Here is a 19,278-nt window from a genome sequence, read left to right as displayed (position 1 = left end):
ACCTCGGTAACAGTCAGGATTGAACTTCTGAATAGGATATTTTCTTAAACTATCCAGAATATATAGATGACAAGTCATTATGTTCCATCCTCCCGCAGGGGGAAAAAAAACAGTAAAAGATAATACAAAAGCATTTTTCACCTGCTTCCTCATCACAACCCTACAGTGTATTAATCAAGTGTATTAATCAAATGCTTTAATTTTTTTTAAAAATTTATTTATTTTTGGCTGCATCAGGTCTTCATTGCTGCACGCGGGCTTTTCTCTAGTTGTGGTGAGCAGGGGCTACTCTTCGTTGCGGTGCACGGGCTTCTCTTGTTGTGAAGCACGGGCTCTAGGTGTGAGGGCTTCAGTAGTTGTGGCACGTGGGCTCAGTAGTTGTGGCGCACAGGCTTAGTTGCTCCACAGCATGTGGGATCTTCCCGGGGCTCGAACCCGTGTCCCCTGCATTGGCAGGCGGATTCTTAACCACTATGCCACCAGGGAAGTCCCAAATGCTTTAACTTTTAATTGCAAGTAAAGAAAGACAGTGGCATGCCAGGAACAGCAATTATTTAACGAAATGTACAATGCTGTCAAGGTTCTTTCTACTATATATCCTGAAGACAAGTTTATTATATATCGAAGGAAATTTAAGTAAAGTATAAAATTATACAGCACTATTGAAATGAACTAAGAATTGGATCTTGGCTAGAGGCTAAAAATATTGGTTTTCAATACAAGTTCTGTCATTCATCAGTTAGTTTTCTTCAAGGCAGTCACTGGGTTTCTAAGGTTCTACATCCATCAGTAAAGTAAAATTAACATCATTTCAGAGCAACATTAAGACTATTTGTTATTGTAAAACATATACAACATTTGCAATGAAATTTAACCTTAAGTGTTTTGAGTAGTCCTACTTACAAGGCAAAAAAATGAAACTTTAGCTTGAAATTTTAAAAACCAGAATTTAAATATTGTCATTGAAAGTACTTAAAAGTATTTATGGATGATTTTTTTCTTCAATGTCACATCTAGCAATATGTCTTAAATAAAAATTCAGAATATCAAAATCAAAATACCAAAAAGCTTTTCAAGTGCACATTTGCAATTAATAAAAATTTCCTGAAAAAACCCTAGAAGTCTGATATAAGAGAATGGTTTGTTAAATTGTGGTTTATGCCTTTAGACTACAATGTAGTCATTTAAAATTGTTTTCAAAGAATTTTTATGTATGTGAAATGTAATATATAAAAAATCAGGATACAAAACATTCACAATATGTAACTAAATAAAAAAGAAACAATCATGCATTAAAATTAAAAAATAGGGGCTTCCCTGGTGGTGCAGTGGTTGAGAGTCCGCCTGCCGATGCAGGGGACACGGGTTCGTGCCCCGGTCCGGGAAGATCCACATGCCATGGAGCGGCTGGGCCTGAGAGCCATGGCTGCTGAGCCTGTGCGTCCGGAGCCTGTGCTCCGCAACAGGAGAGGCCACAACAGTGAGAGGCCCGTGTACCGCAAAAAATAAATAAAAATAAACACTATAAAGTGTTACCTTTTTTTTTTTTTTTTGGTTTTACAGATTTATTTTCAAAGGGCAAAAAACACTTAAGATAATTTAAGTACAAGTCTAAACAGAGTTACTCTGTCAGTCAGCAATGATGCAGAAATGCGTTCTCACTTTCAGACACTCGCCAGCATCTTCTGAGTCTTCTCTCAGTGAAGAAAAAGGGTCTGATATTTTATTCATATACCTCCTCCTTATCTGCAATGTAATCTACAATTTCTTGTGAGCACATTAACTTCCCCACATCTAGATCAGGAATTTCAAACCCAAATTTGTCTTCCATGGTCATGATAATCTCCACTTGGTCCAAACTGTCTAAGCCCAGGTCCTTCATAAAATGGGAATTTACTAAGAGCTTTTCTGGGTCAGTCTTGTCATAGAGTTTCAAGACCTAAAGAACATGGTCCTTGATTCCCTCTAATGTCAAAGGGGGTGCGTCCCTATACTGGTGGCACAGCTGTGTAACTTCGCCTGGAACCTGTGCAAGTACAGAAGCTGGCTGCGGAGCCCCCAGGCCTCGTCCGGGCCCCCGAGGGGAACAGGGTGGTGCTGAGCGTTAGGGCCGCGGCCAGCGTGGGGAGCCTGGGCAGCGGCGCAAAGGCCGCAGGCAGTCGAAGGACACAGGCGCAAAGGACACAAGCCGCCATGGCTACGCCGACCCAGGATGCACGGCGCTAAAGTGTTACCTCTTGATGGTCAAACTACTTCATGTTCTTCTATATACCTCTGTTCATTCAAACTCTTCTAAAGTAAACAGGCATAATTTATTATAATTAAAATTAACATGTAAAAACATTTCATATCAACCTCTGTTGTATGTTTAAAATCAGGTAATCAATATTTCTGCATTTCTACTATTATCTTAATTTAAAAATCTACTAAACTCCTACTTAAAAGAGCACAGAAGGGATCCCCTGGCAGTCCAGTGGCTAGGACTCTGGTGCTTTCACTGCTGTGACCCGGGTTCAATTCCTGGTGGGGGAACTAAGATTCCACAAGCTGTGCAGCGGCCAAAAAAATAAAAAATAAAGAGCATAGGAGTCAAGTTGTACAGGTCTCACCAGCCAAAAATGAAACCATGAATCACGATAATTAACTACAATGTGTGTTTAAATTCACTAAGTTCATGAAGAATAAAAGGTATCACCATTATGCAATATCTAACAGATGTAGGACAGTTACTAACATCACAAAAAGAGAAAATCAGGGATTACGCATCTCCTAATAAAATTATACAATACTATTATGTAGTCTTGAAAAAGAAAACGAAAATTTATGTCCTGTATAGCACCAACAGAATCAATTAGTGTGTCTTTACCACTTCAATCTGACTTCCACTAAAGGTAATTAGAATTATGTAATTAATAAAGCTGACTTTAGAAGATACAAATAAAAATTGTGAGCTTACAGAAACTATGCCCTCTTTTGAATTTTTTGTGGGACACCTATAAAAACTGGTTGTAAAATAGGCCACAAAGAAAACCTTACTTAATTCTAACATGTGAATATTATACTAGCCAAGTAGTCTGATTATAATAAAATGTAAATTAGAAAATATTAAACAAGTATAATAAAAAGAAACCAAATCATTTAAAAGCATGCATATGGGGATTTCCCTGGTGGCGCAGTGGTTAAGAATCCGCCTGCCAATTCAGGGGACACGGGTTCCAGCCCTGGTCCACGAGGATCCCACATGCCGCAGAGTAACAAAGCCTGTGCATCACAACTACAGAGCCTGAGCTCTAGAGCCTGCAAGCCACAACTACTGAGCCTGAGTGCCACAACTACTGAAGCCCACACGCCTAGTGCTCCACAAGAGAAGCCACCGCAATGAGAAGCCCGAGCACCACAACTAGAGAAAGCCTGCGCGCAGCAACAAAGACCCAACGCAGCCAAAAAAAGTTTCTTTTATTAAAAAAAAAAAATGCCAATACAGCTTCTCACTGCTAGAAACAGTAAGTGAACAGATTAAATGCAGGGTTTTCTCATAAGCCCACCTCTCCTCTTTTCACTCAATTACCTATTGATTCAAAAAGCATTTCTAGAGCAAATGACATGTACAACACAAGAGTATGATCCAAATAGTTCCTTTAGGCTGAGAACTCACAATCAGATGTGAGGAGACATGTACTCAGAAAACTAGGTAATATACTGAAGGAGGGGAATAAATGCAGTTTTATCAGAGTTTTGTGATTCTTTTTTTTTTTTAACCAAAGTTTCATCATACCTAAGTGATTATTGAACCGAATCTTGAAAGAATAGAGAGGTATCATGACTCTGAATAGGAAACTCAAGGTTAAGATAATCTGAGCATTTGGGGAAAGAGGCGGCAAGAGGCACAAAAAACAGCTCTAGGTAGAGGAACACAGAGAGAACAGCAAACTTCTGTGACAAGAAGACACAGCCAAAAGAACACTGCTTGTTCTATTTCCCCTCTAAAAAGTCAAACTGAGGATCAAAAAAGGGGATAGACCATCACAATGGGATTTCCCTGGCGGTCCAGTGGTTAAGACTCCGCCCTTCCAATATGCAGTGGGTGGGGGTTGGATCCCTGGTCGGGGAACTAAGATCCCACTTGCCGCACAGTGGGGCCAAAACAACAACAAACAAACAAACATGGCTGCTGGTTGGAACGATGGGAACAAAGGTGTTATATAAAGCGGAGGATGTCTTATGTTTCCATGCTAACTTGTTTTGCAATTCCCAACATTATAATCAACTCTGGATAGACAGAATATTTATGGATTTCAACACAGTAGCCAAGCAAGCAGGAACAGCATGGTTCTACAAGTTTGCTGAGAATTCAAACTGCTCTATGTCAGTCCCTTGGGCAAGTCATTTAACCTCCCAGGCATTTGTAAAACCTGGGTTTTCTCACAAGACTATGGTGATGGATAATTGATGAATGTGCATGAAAGACATTCTGATTTAATTGTTCTAGAACGGGCTTCCACGTACCAGTTGTTTTTTATAACTTTCCCAGATGTCTCACTATGTTTGAGAACCACTGCACCTTAGCAGACTGACTAGAGCACAATATATGCTTTTTAAACTCTGTTAAAATCATTAAAAATATAATACTAATACAGTCTGTTTCAATTTATGTTCTTTAATTACATATGAGGCTAAATACACCTTAAGATATTTGCCTTTAAAAAAAAATTTTAAAAAATGGTCAACCCAGAGGATAAACAATGAGTTAAGTGATGGATAATAAGACAATGTTCCTTCAGTATCTGTATCTAGCCATGCTGGAAATCTGTGGATGGTCCCATAAACCTATACATTTTCTTTTTTATTTTTTTTAAACCAACTATAAGTTGCATCCTTGAGACTTGAGAGGAAAATATTATTGGGGGGGAGATTATTATTATTTTATCAGGAAAGCAATATATACTTATTTAAATGGTTCAAACAGTACACCAAGCATACAAATTTGAAACTGTTGTCTACAACTGTTAACAGCCTGTATAGTATCCTTCTAGACTTTATTTATATACAAATGTACATATGTATATACTTTATAAAAACATAAATGCGGGGCTTCCCTGGTGGCGCAGTGGTTAAGAATCTGCCTGCTAATGCAGGGGACACGGGTTCGAGCCCTGGTCTGGGAGGATCCCACATGCCGTGGAGCAACTAGGCCCGTAAGCCACAACTACTGAGCCTGTGCGTCTGGAGACTGCTCCGCAACAAGAGAGGCCGCAATAGTGAGAGGCCCATGCACCGCGATGAAGAGTGGCCCCCACTTGGCACAACTAGAGAAAGCCCTCGCACAGAAACGAAAACTCAACACAGCAAAAATAAATTAATTAATGAACTCCTACCCCCAACATCTTCTTTAAAAAAAAAAAAGAAAAAAACCCATAAATTCAACGATACTATAGATATTATTTACCACTTAGTTTTTTCACTTAATAGAAAAGCCAAGACACTGTTCAATGCCTATAAATATGGATTGGCCATATTCTTTTTAATAGCTATCTAATATTCCATTATAAAAATAATGATTTCCTCAATCTTCTCTTTTTAGGCATTTATGTTATTCCTGTTATTTTTTAAAATTACAAATAATATTTAGTAGGTATCTTTGTATTTACATGTTTACACAAGTGTACAAGCATACTGAACAATGAATTCCTAGCTCAAATTGTTTGACATATTGGTGGGGAATACAAAAAACAGAAAATAAGACTTATGTTAAAATTCATTACAGAAATTAATCTCATCCTGAAGCACTGAGTATAAATTGGAATTGGAATGGTATTTTTGCCTGCCTGAGAGGAAAATACTCTTGATGTCCCAATCAAAAGTGCTATCTTTGTCCTCTCTGCCCCTTATAGCTCATACCAAACTTGAGTATTTTTCACATTCTATCTCACACTATAGTTATGTATGTAATACATTATTCTATTTCTTTAGGTGACTGAAATCTACATGGTGGCAGGGACCATGCCTCTGTACCTATTTAACCTTTGGCTCTAACCAGAGATGAAACAAGGTGAACACTGAGAAACATTTTCTCAACTGATTGAATGTATAAGTATACCTTGAGAAATACAGTGATGTAAGTAATTACAAACAGCTCACCAGGGCTAGTTCTATTTAAAAAACAAAACAAAACAAAACAAAACCCTTCAAACTAACAATAAATATTTGACCAAATTAAACAAATTGACTTTAAAACATTGAGAGGTTTCCAAAACACTGAAAACCAGATGTATCATCTTTACCAAGTGTAGTACTTCTGATGGAAGGCACTAAACACAGAGATCTGAGGTCTATGCTTCTCTTTACCCCCATCCACCACAGGCTGAACAACACAAGAGTTCCAGCATATTCTATGTCAGTTATATCCTTTATGACTTACTAAAATTGACAGGACAATTTCTAGAGTAATAAAGTCATTCAATATTAACACCTAATGATACCTCTGTTCTTTTCCCAGTTGCTTCTCTGCTGAGGCATGGATAAGGGGCATTCATTTCTTGAAATGCTTTACTGAGTATCAATTAAGGGCCAGACATGGCAACAGGCAATGGAAACATAAAATAAGTAACAAATGGCCCTAGAGCATGCAGCCTAGAAACGGAGACAGACAACTGATTATTTCAATAAGTTAAAGTCTGAGTAGAGACTTTTAACACTTGTGCTCAATTTGCTCCATCTCTGTTCCCACACATTAAATGGCTTTCTCCAAATTCCTCCGTACCTAACCAAATCCTATCTCAAAGCTCAGCTGCCGTTTCTCCTTCACTGGTAGTCTCCCCAGGCAACACAGCCCAAGGAGCTTTCCTCATTTTGGACACATGGTTAAGAGCAACAGCCCTGTGTTCAGCAGGGAAATAGGCTGTTACATAACCTCACTAAGGCTCATTTCTTCAATGGTAAAATTGGGATAATAAACGTACCTACAGTTAAATGTTTGTGAAAATCAAACGAAATAATGAATATAAAGCCCTTAGCATAGTGCTGGCACATTCTGAGCCCTCAACAAATGGTAGGTAGTATCTATACCACTCATTTAACAATCTATGAATGCTCTCTTGTAAAATCCCTCTGGTTACTGATATTTTTAAACTGTTGCAACTTTTTGTTACCATCTCTTGTATCTTTATAGCTCAATAAGTAGATGTGGATTATATATCTGTAGTACTGAAAGAAACCTGTAAAATCAGTAGCTTTCAAATTTTTTTGGCCACAACCCACAGTAATAAATACATAATACACTATACACAAACACATATGTGTAACTGAAACAAAGGTCATGATCGTTCACCCTTATTACTTCCAAATTCACTCTAATAATGTTAGTCTCGTTCAACAAATCAAACCAAACAAAACCACACCCAAACTGGTCAAGACCTACTAAACTGATTTCACAACACTTTGGTCATAACTGAAAACTTGGAAAATTCTCTATAAACACTTATAAATGAACATACAGATAAAATATTATGAGACACTCCAGACAAACAAAAACAAACAAAACACAAAGTGAAAAGGTCTTGGATATTTGTCGGTTAAATTTTGAGTGCTTTTTTTTTTTAAATCACACTTTTTTTTTAAGTCTTTATTGAATTTGTTACAATACTGCTTCTGTTTTATTATATTTTGGTTTTTTGGCTGCAAGGCATATAGGATCTTAGCTCCCCCGCCAAGGAGCAAACCTGTACCCCGTGCATTGGAGGCGAAGTCTTAACCACTGGATTGCCAGCTAAGTCCCTAAATCACACTTCTAAATCATTACCAAACTGTTAAATACCAACTCTTCTCCTGCCATTCACAAATTAGGGATCTCTGTTTGTTATATGTTGACAGAAATTTGACAACATTTTATTAACTAGGATCTCTGGAAGTAACCTACCTTCCCTTAGAACACAAGCTATGCCAACTAAGCTCTTCAGGAATCTGTCCAAAATATAAGCACTCACATGCATTCATAAAATTTCTTGCTCTAAAAGCTTCTACTTCATCCTTGGCTTAAAAAAGAAAACTGTCATATAGAGAACAAAGTAGTGGTTACCAGTGGGGAAAGGGAAGGGGGAAGGGCAACATACAGGTAGGAGATTAAGAGGCACAAACTATTATTTATAAAGTAGGCTACAAGGACATATTGAACAACACAGGGAATATAGCCAACATTTTATAACTATAAATGGAGCACAACCTTTAAAAATTGTGAATCATTATCTTGTACACCTGAACATGTATCATACATCAACTATTCTTCAATTTAAAAAAATAAATGAAAAAGGAAAAAAGAAAATTGTCAGCATCGAGAGATGAATGGATAAAGAAGATGTGGTACATATATACAATGGAATATTACTCAGCCATAAAAAGGAATGAAATTGGGTCATTTGTAGAGACGTGGATGGATCCACAGACTTTCATACAGTGTGAAGTCAGAAAGAAAAACAAATATCGTATATTAATGCATATACGTGGAACCTAGAAAAATGGTACAGATGAACTGCTTTGGAGGGCAGAAATAAAAGACACAGATGTAGAGAACAAACATATGGACACCAAGGGCAGAAAGTGGCGGGGGGGTGGGGGGGTTGGGTTGAATTGGGAGATTGGGATTGACATATATACATTAATATGTATAAAATGGATAACTAATAAAGACCTGCTGTATAAAAAATAAATTAAATTTTAAAAAAAAGAAAAAGAAAATCGTCAGAAAATGAAATGAAACACCCACACTTAACAGTCCAAAGATTACTAACACATTCTATTTAGACTGCCTACCATTAGAAGATTATAAAGCATATTTTGAAATAGAAACAAAGAAAACAACAGCAAAGATCAATAAAACTAAAAGCTGGTTCTTTGAGAAGATAAAAAAAATTGATAAACCATTAGGCAGACTCATCAAGAGGGAGGGGACATAAATAAATAAAATTAGAAATGAAAAAGGAGAAGTTACAACAAACACCACAGAAATACAAAGCATCCTAAGAGACTACTACAAGCAACTCTATGCCAATAAAATGGACAACCTGGAAGAAATGGACAAATTCTTAGAAAGGTAAAACCTTCCAAGACTGAACCAGGAAGAAATAGAAAATATGAACAGACCAATCACAAGTAATGAAATTGAAACTGTGATTAAAAATCTTCCAACACACAAAAATCCAGGACCAGATTGCTTCACAGGTGAATTCTACCAAACATTTAGAGAAGAGCTAACACCCATCCTTCTCAAACTCTTCCAAAAATTGCAGAGGAAGGAACACTCCCAAACTCATTCTATGAGGCCACCATCACCCTGATACCAAAAACCAGACAAAGATACTACAAAAAAAGAAAATTACAGACCAATATCACTGATGAATATAGATGCAAAAATCCTCAACAAAATACTAGCAAACAGAATCCAACAACACATTAAAAGGATCATACACCATGATCAAGTGGGATTTATCCCAGGGATGCAAGGATTCTTCAATATATGCAAATCAATCAATGAGATACACCATATTAACAAATTGAAGAATAAAAGCCATGTGATCATCTCAATAGATGCAAAAAAGCTTTTGACAAAATTAAACACCCATTTATGATAAACACTCTCCAGAAAGTGGGCACAGAGGGAAACTACCTCAACATAATAAAGGCCATATACGACAAACCCACAGCAAACATCATTCTCAATGGTGAAAAACTGGAAGCATTTCCTCTAAGATCAGGAGCAAGACAAGGATGTCCACTCTCGCCACTATCATTCAACATAGTTTTGGAAGTCCTAGCCACAGCAATCAGAGAAGAAAAAGAAATAAAAGGAATACAAATTGGAAAAGAAGAAGTAAAACTGTCACTGTTTGCAGATGACATGAGACTATACATAGAGAATCCTAAAGATGCCACCAGAAAACTACTAGAACTAATCAATGCATCTGGTAAAGTTGAAGGATACAAAATTAATGCACAGAAATCTCTTGCATTCCTATACACTAATGATGAAAAATCTGAAAGAAACCTACCAAGGGAGACAAGAGACCTGTATGCAGAAAACTATAAGACACTGATGAAGGAAATCAAAGGGGACACAAACAGATGGAAAGATATACCACTTTCTTGGATTGGAAGAATCAATATTGTGAAAATGACTATACTACCCAAAGCAATCTACAGATTCAGTGCAATCCCTATCAAACTACCAATGGCATATTTTACAGAACTAGAACAAAAAATTTGACAATTCGTATGGAAACACAAAAGACTCCAAATAGCCAAAGCAATCCTGAGAAAGAAAAACAGAGCTGGAGGAATCAGGCTCCCTGACTTCAGACTATACTACAAAGCTACAGTAATCAAGACACTATGGTAGTGGCACAAAAACAGAAATATAAATCAATGGAACAGGACAGAAAGCCCAGAGATAAACCCACGCACCTAAGGTCAACTAATCTATGACAAAGGAGGCAAGGATATACAATGGAGGAAAGAAAGTCTCTTCAATAAGCAGTGCTGGGAAAACTGGACAGCTACATGTAAAAGAATGAAATTAGAACACTCCCTAGCCCCATACACAAAAATAAACTCAAAATGGATTAGAGACCTAAATGTCAGACTGGACACTATAAAACTCTTAGAGGAAAACACAGGAAGAACACTTTTTGACATAAATCACAGCAAGATCTTTTTTGACCCACCTCCTAGAGTAATGGAAATGAAAACAATAATAAACAAATGGGACATAATGAAACTTAAAAGCTTTTGCAAAGCAAAGGAAACCACAAACAAGATGAAAAGACAACCCTTAGAATGGGAGAAAATATTTGCAAACAAAGCAATGGAAAAAGGATTAATCTCTAAAATATATAAACAGCTCCTGCAGCTCAATATTAAAAAAACAAACAACCCAATCAAAAAATGGGCACAAGACCTAAAGAGACATTTCTCCAAAGCAGACATACAGATAGCCAAGAAGCATGTGAAAAGCTGGTCAACGTCACTAATTATTACAGAAATACAAATCAAAACTACAATGAGGTATCACCTCACACCAGTTAGGATGGGCATTGTCAGAAAATCTACAAACAACAAATGCTGGAGAGGGTGTGGAGAAAAGGGAACCCTCTTGCACTGTTGGTGGGAATGTAAATTGATACAGCCACTATGCAGTACAGTATGGAGGTTCCTTAAAAAAGTAAAAATAGAATTACCATATGACCCAGCAATCCCACTACTGGGCATATACCCAGAGAAAACCATAATTCAAAAAGACACATGCACCCCAATGTTCTTTGCAGCACTATTTACAATAGCCAGGTCATGGAAGCAACCTAAATGCCCATCGACAGATGAATGGATAAAGAAGATGTGGTACATATATACAATGGAATATTACTCAGCCATAAAAAGGAACGAAATTGGGTCATTTGTAGAGATGTGGATGGATCTAGAGACTGTCATACAGAGTGAAGTAAGTCAGAAAGGGAAAAACAAATATCGTATATTAATGCATATATGTGGAACCTAGAAAAATGGTACAGATGTACTGGTTTGCAGGGCAGAAATAGAGACACAGACGTAGAGAATAAACGTATGGACACCAACGGGGGGAAGTGGCCGGGGGGGTGGGGGTGGGGGTGTGATGAATTGGGTGATTGGGATTGACATGTATACACTGATGTGTATAAAATGGATAACTAATAACAACCTGCTGTATAAAAAAATAAATTTAAAAAGTCTATGTGTTGGAAAAAAAGATTATAAAGCATTTTTAATAATATTTTAAGCAACCTCCAACTTACTTGAACTAAAATACTACTCTCAAACTCATTTCACAGCTGCAATGGTGTTAAGTTTTTTCTTAGAAAGGGAAAAAGCCTTTATTATATTTTTTAACTCTAAAATTTAGGGTCTGAGTGCTATGAATAAATCCAAATTAACATAAAAATGTAATGACCACTACTAAAATTTTATGGTTCGTCTATCAGAAAATTGTAGTAATGATACTCTACATTTTTAAACACTAAATATTTAACAATAACAATGACAGATTTATTTTTAAATGAAAATTTCAAACTCCCTGATGCAACCCAAATAATCTGCTCTTTTCTCTAATTAACTTTGTTAAACCCCACTCCCCATACCCTCTCTCTTTGGGTTATGAAACACACCATTCTCTTCCTCAACCAAGTTGCTCCTTCCCTCTTCTTTGGTTAAATATACACTTTCTTTTGAACCCAGTATTAAAACAGATCTCACCCCAAATTCGTTTTCTCCATTTTGACTGTAAAAGTAACAATTCATCAGAAACTGCATAATGCTTTAGTTTATAAGGAACAAAAAAGTCAATTCTAATATTACTGAGTACCTATGAATGTATATACTGCTGCACTAAATGCTGTGGGTGCAGGGAAGGAGAAGTAAATATGGAAGACTCTGACCCCAAGAAAGCTCACAGTAGAGAGAAGATAGGTACACAAAGAATACAAAAGCATGAATAAGGGATCAAGAAAGTGCACTAAAAGGGAAGAAATGCTAAGCACAGGCCGAATATGGAAGTAGGCAACTTCAGGATTCCAAATGGGAATATTTATAGTATGTGCTGCTTTTAACATTCCAGTGGCCAGTATCAATGAATACAGAGGATTTTTGTTGTTTTTTTGCTTGCTGTTGCTTTTTTTACAATGTCTCAGCTTGCTTTTCACACAGTACAAATGAGATGTTGGTCTAAATTCTCTACAAACGTTAGAGGAAACACAAATTTGATTTTTATATTAAAAAATGTGGGAGGTGGGGAGGGAGATTCACTAGAAATGAGTCTCACTTAATAGATAAATAAAGATAACTCCCAGGTTCTACAATGAGAGCAACTAGTTTAGAAGTTGTGTACTTATTTACTAATAAAGGTCCCTTAAAAAACATTAGTGATTTGCCTCTGTTTCACTTCAATTAAGAACACACACTTCAAAGACAATTTGATTTTATAAACACTTCATCAAGAAATTGTTTTTAAGTAATACATTCAGATCTCAAAAGAAAAACACATGGTACTGTTTTACTGTTTTCTAACTGCCTTTGTCAGTGGCTCAATCTATGGCATTAAAACATACCAGTCAGATTGAGAATTTTTTTTAAGTAATGCGCTTAGCATTCATATTTCCTTCCCCCAAATTTCTTGATGGAGTTACGTCTTGCTTGCTCTGTCCTAAATGAACAAAAATGTGCACTAAGAGAAAAAGAACACGCTGGAACTTCCCTGGAGGGCGGAATTCTTTCACTGACATATCCCAAGTGACACAAACAGTGCCCATCCCATACAAGGCACTCACAAAATAATTTGTTCAAAGAAGACTCCTGGTCTCTACTACTTTGCATCAAGCTATGTATTAACCTATGAACCTCAGTGTCTTCATTTTTAAAATAGAGATAATTCAAGGGAGTCCTCGTTATCCCAGGATTGATTCTATGTTTCCAAAGTTAAGAGGGGAAGAAAAAGATGTCATAATATGAAAATATTCATTAATGAGCTATTTCTTTTATCTCTGTCCATGAGGTCTGTTTATAGTGAACCTTAGACAAAACAATGCAAATGAAATGGAAACTCAGGAGTAAAATTACAAATTCTGCAAAGAAGCCAACTCCATGAGGTTGATCAAAGTAATAGTGTTACTCTTTTAGGTTTGATAATGATATTGGTACTGACTTTTTGTTTAATTCCTTTTCCCTTAAAGATATATACTGGAAATATTTATGAATGAAGAATATGCTTCGAAAAAAAAATGGTTGAAGGGGTTGGTGGTAGGAGACACCTAATTGGCCATGAATTGGTAACTGTTGAACATGGGTGATGGGTACACCCAGGTTCATTATATTATTCTTTCCTCTCCTGTATATGTTTGACATTTTCCATAATAAAAAAATATTTAAAGCAAAGAAAAAAAGTTAGAGAACTATTCACATCAGAATCACACATATAGTCAATGACAAATGAGACTCAGGCAGAAATAGCCAGTTAACTAGTAAAGAGAAAACTGACAAGGTGTTTTAAAAGAAAGAGAACGAGACATCCCTGGAAAATGGGAAGAGCCTCAAATATTTAAAAAAATATATGTTTGACATTGCTATGAAAAATCAAACGTGTGTATGTGTAGGGGCAGGGGGTATATGAGAACTCTGTACTTTTTGCTCAATTTTGCTCTGAACCTAAACCTACTCTAAAAAATAGTATGTTAGTTAAAAAAAAAACAAACAGAAAAAAGAGTGAAAGATAACTTACTGTGCTGTTATACAACTTTATCAGAAAATTTGTCTCTCCAAAATCAATCAATTCATGCATTTTGTTTTTTCCTATGGAAAATCAACTTTCTCCCTACAAAATTTTGGGTCCTGTTTTGAGTGTGGCCACTTAAATAACAGAGACAAACCTTTTCTACTACTTTCTCCAACTGGCTCTCACTGATGAATGTGGCAATTTGTCAAGATTTTGAGATTCTTTTACAAATAAAAAGCTTATCTTTATTGTGTACTTCACAATTTCAGTACTCAAATATTACTCTATTAAGTACATCATGTTAATAGACAATATTAACACTGAGATTTAGTGGTTAGCATTTTCTTCTTTCTTCTCTAACATAGAAATGATATGGATTTGGGTGCTCCTGTGGTCACATATTGCTCTCCACAAAGGAGGTTAGTGTATTTGATAATGTATATTTTGACTAAACAAGTTTACAGTGGTTGTATAATCTAATTAAATACATTATGTGGTTTAATCCAATTCCTATCAAGTAAGGCCACATAATATTCTTAATAATAATTAAACAAGGGAGCTACAGTTTAATTAGCAAATTAATCATTAGCAAATGATTCCTCAGTATAACACAATCATTTCATTATACATTATAATACAATCATTTCATTCACAGCAGAAAATATAACATTTTCACTGAAACAAAGCATCTAAATTTGCTTCATAATAATCCAAACTCACACACTTCACTAAAATCAAAATTCTGCTTTAAAAAAAAAAACACAAAAGAAAGAAATGATCTAATTTTGTGTTTAAGATTTTGCTTTTATGAAACAATTCGCTGCTAAGTTTTAGGTTTGAAAAACCAAGCGTAGTCTACACTCCCACTCTCCAAAAGAGGACTCTAAAGCTAAGAGAGGTTAAGCAAGATCAAGATGATAAGAGTGGCAACACCAGGTACAGATAAACTTCTTCTGACTAGACCTCACTGCCTCTCATGAAAGGCCCAGAAGGACAAGGGAGAAAAAGCGAGCTTCAAGATTACCTTTCTTCAACTCCTTTCATTCTCTACAGGGGCCATACCAGTTACTTACAGATGCCTTTCACTCAGGGTCCAAGAGCTGTCTTAACTGCTGTTTTTCAAAGACCATTTAGTTTGTGCCTCTCTTCTCTAATTTGTTTCCTTGCTTCTTAAAAACTAGTTTCGTGACGTATGATGTCACACAATCTCACTTCAACAGGCAGTACTAATACTTTAAGCTCTCTGTACAAGAGAGCTTGTATTATATCACAGGGCCAATTTTTAAAGTACACAGAAATAACCTTTCTTCACAGAGATCTGCTAAACAGACCTGCAAGTCTTGAGATAGATTAAAAGATAAGTATAACCATCAAAATGAGATAAAAAGTTAAAAAAAAAAGGGGGGGGTTTCCTTGAATATCTCCTAAACCAGAACTCTACCCAGTCCTGTGACACCCAGATTAGGGATGTATACTTCTGGTCGGGGATCCAGTCCCAGTGTCTCTGAACAGCATTTACACTCTGGTCTTCTTTAGGAATGCACTGGATCTGTGCAACTATTTCCAGTAGTTTACAAACTTATCAAACAGTCCTTGGAGAAAGATACACACTGGCTTATTTGAGGCTCTACAGGATAAAAAATAAAATCATAAAATACCAGAGCAGGAGTGTTTCTCAGGAATTATTTACTCCAACTCCCTCATTTCTCTCACAAGTATACTGAAACACATGATTAAAGTAACTTGCCCACAGTCACAGAGCTAGTGGGAGAAATTAGATTTTATTTCCATTACTACTTTCCATTCTTCTACAAAGCACTAAGTATTATCACTACTAAGGTAACTGAGAGCTATCATCACATGTTTTGGCATCATTTAGATGTAAACTTGTGCAACACACACAAGGCTTAAAAACAACAAGCACAACTATAAACAGGTCACCTTAGCATGACTTAGGAGAAAAAATACACCCAAGATCACAACATGTCCCACCAAGTTCAAAATGTCTCATGGCGTAATCCCAAGAATCAGCTTGCAGCATTTAACCACCGTTCCAAAATAAAATTCTATCTGATAGCATTTCTTGCTGGTTACTTAGATATAAATGGTTTGACGTTCGTAGGTTATAAAGCTGTGTAACTGCAATATTGCCCTAAACACCAAGGACTGTCTCCACTGTATTTTTAGCCCTTTCTAGGTACAGATACTTATACCTAAAAGCCAAAAATAATAAATAAACCTCCAGGTGTTAATTTGCCAAGCTTAGTTACAATAAAAATGTCAGAAAACAGTGCTTAACTATGCCTGTGTAGATTCTCCATTAATAAATCTAAACCATATATGCATTCACACACTGGTTTATTTATATACTGTGCATCTAAAAGGAGCTGTTTGTGTCCCCCAAAAAGGTTATTTCCTGAAAAATCTAATCTCGGTGATTAAAATGAGGAATTACTGGAACTGACAAAGTAACTTTATTTTTACTGTGCCCAAGTAACACAAAAACCTAGGAGGCTCACTTGAAAAAACTGTGAATTTTAATAATTTATAAAACATTCTTCTGTTTTAACCAAAAGTGGTTCTTCTCCCTGTTGCACTTCTTTTTTCCCAAGTCTCCTATGGATCCTAACACCACAAACTTCTTCAAGCTCTAATCGAGAGGGGAGCTGTTAACCTTGACATAAATATGGTCACTCTTTGAAAAGGGCAAATTAAGCATTTGAGTTTTGCTCTTTAATTAAAAAGGTAATTAGTGCTACCACCAGCGACAACTGGAGATGAGAAATTTGTTAGAGGCTCCCTAATAATTGGCAGATAAGAATCATCCTGTGAGGAAATGTAGAAAAGACGACTGCATTACAAAACCCTGAGTCATCATCCAGTTCACTCAGCAGATTTGGGTAAACATTAGATAAGTGATTTATGTCTTGTGTGTTCAGCCACCCATACCGACATGCATGAACATACAATGTTACCAGATTTTATGTATAGCCAACCAAACAAGATACAGCAAAATTCTCTTTTAAAAAAGTTCTTCTGACACAGTGAAGATGCCCATCTAGCAAATATGTCTCTAACCTTTCCCCCAACTGTACTCGGTTTCCCCTAATTTCAGTGGCACTGTAGTTTGCAGCCAGTTTATACCAAAAAAAAAAAAAGGTAACAAAAGAATAGAACAACTGAGATTGATTTAGGTAATCTATATTCATCTGAGCAGCTCAAAAATTAACACCAGCCCGATACTAATAACGCCCAGGACAACTTGACAGCTTCCTTCTCTATTTTCCTTAGTATGGCACATTTCCAAAGGAAATGTCATAAAAGGAGCAACATACACCTTCCCGAGGTTGTAAGACTCAACATTCTCAACATTGACGTCTAGTACACAGCCCAAGAATGCGCTGAGGGCTGATTTTAAAAGTCTTTTCAATCAAACCCACAAAGACTGAGAAGGCCCAAAAAAAGCAGAACCTAGAAGTTCCCTACGGCCTCCTTCCCATTCAGAAAGTTACTAGACGCGAACTGAGGGATAGGAAGAGGCAGGGACCGTAAGGTAAGAAAAAACTGGAGTCAACACCAGGAAAAGTCGAGTTGTTCGCCCAAAGACGAATCCTCTCTGCTCCCTCCCGCCACCGGCAAAGGTCCAAGGAGGACCCCTGGGGGACCGCTCCTCTCTTTCCCTGCGGGTCCAGTGCCCTCACGCTCCCCCGGGCCCCGAATGTCGGAAGACAACAACCCGAAACCTTGGGGAGAAGCAGCTGCGAAGGACATAGAGGGCTGGTGAGAACCAGGGAGATCCCGTAAGAAAGTGGTAGGGAGGAAGCTTGAGTTCTTCCCAGGCTTCGGTCGCGACCCTGGGATTACTGCACAGAAACGATCCGCCCGAACCGGGGCAGAGTTGAGGGTCCAGCGGTCCGGTGCGGACAAAGAGCCTCCCCCCCCCACCCCCCGCGGACGCCTTCACACCCGAGCCTTTGCCTCCGGCCCATCCTGCAGGCCCCGGCACACTTACGTGGAGAGTTTCCTGGTCCAGAAGAGGCCCCCGGGCCACAGCTCTTGGAGCTGCACTGCCCGGCCCAGGTTGCTTTTGATCTGGGCCAGCTGCAAGTCGGACTCGGCGTCCAGCCGCTCGGCGTAGGGCAGCAGCTTGTTGTAGACGATCTCCTTCTGCGGGACGAAGCCTCGCGGGTCCGGACCGGGGCGCCCGCCCGGCTCCAAGGGGTCCCCGCCGCCCGCCCTTTCGGCCGGCTCCATGAGACCAGGACACCCCCCCAACCCCCTCCCACCCTAACCCTCCCCGGCCCCCACCCCTCTCCGGGCTCCGCCTCCTCCGCGTCGTCGTCGCCCTCGGCCCTATCGCTGGGCCCCCTCCCCTGGCCGGCGCGCTGCTTGCCCCGCGCGGTTCCCGGTTCGTTGGCGGCTGCAGCGGCCGCTCCGCCCGCCCCGCACCAGCTCGGCTGGTGACGCTGCAGCCGCCGGGTCCGGAGGTTCCGGACGAGCCTCAAGTCACTTCCGGGGCGGGGCGGGGCGACGACGTCGGAGGAGACGGCGACGGCGACAGCGACCGTAGGTGCAGCGCGTTCCTGCTGTGGGCCGGGTCGGAGCCCCCATCCCCAGGTCCCACGGGCCGAGCTCGAGGCTGCCCCACCGGAAACCCGAGGCCGAATTCCAAGCTATTGTCCTTCCTCGCGTGGGGTCGCGCGCTCCCTGCGTCTGCCCTCGGGAGCGTGTGGTCGCCGTGGCCTCGGACCAGGCGCTCCACGTAGTCCCCCATGCCACGTTCATGGAAAAACCTAGGTACTCTGTCCATCCCACTTGTTGCTGATAGATTTTTTACTGTGTGCCCTTTAAGCCCCCGTCTTTCTGGCGTTCTCCTGGCCGCCCTCATTACAAAGAAAGGGATTCAACAAATTCATTCAACAAATATTAATTGAACTACTCTGTCAGACACTCCTTTTAGGCCCTTGAGATGGAAAATTTAAGAGCACCTGGTT

At 38.7% G+C, this 19,278-nt stretch overlaps 1 protein-coding gene and 1 pseudogene across 2 annotated transcripts in view; both read right to left on the bottom strand.

Annotated features, from left to right (window-relative positions):
• Positions 1 to 18,719, bottom strand: part of PSME4 (proteasome activator subunit 4) — a 101,469-nt gene extending 82,750 nt beyond the window's left edge. The window contains exon 1 of one of the 2 annotated variants that reach the window (XM_029232324.1): positions 18,297 to 18,719. In XM_029232324.1, the coding sequence (XP_029088157.1) occupies positions 18,297 to 18,538 (242 nt within the window). In that variant the 5' untranslated portion in view covers positions 18,539 to 18,719. The remainder of the gene's footprint in view (positions 1 to 18,296) is intronic. The other variant, XM_029232325.1, reaches the window with a different exon arrangement.
• On the bottom strand, positions 1,559 to 2,195 carry LOC114900841 (annotated as a pseudogene).
• Positions 18,720 to 19,278: the final 559 nt, after the last annotated feature.

Source organism: Monodon monoceros, unplaced genomic scaffold (genome assembly GCF_005190385.1).
Source record: "Monodon monoceros isolate NGI ecotype Baffin Bay Population unplaced genomic scaffold, NGI_Narwhal_1 Super_Scaffold_19, whole genome shotgun sequence".
Classification (NCBI taxonomy): Eukaryota; Metazoa; Chordata; class Mammalia; order Artiodactyla; family Monodontidae; genus Monodon; species Monodon monoceros.
Note: the sequence above shows the minus strand (reverse complement) of the source record. Positions and strands in the feature narration are given on the sequence as shown.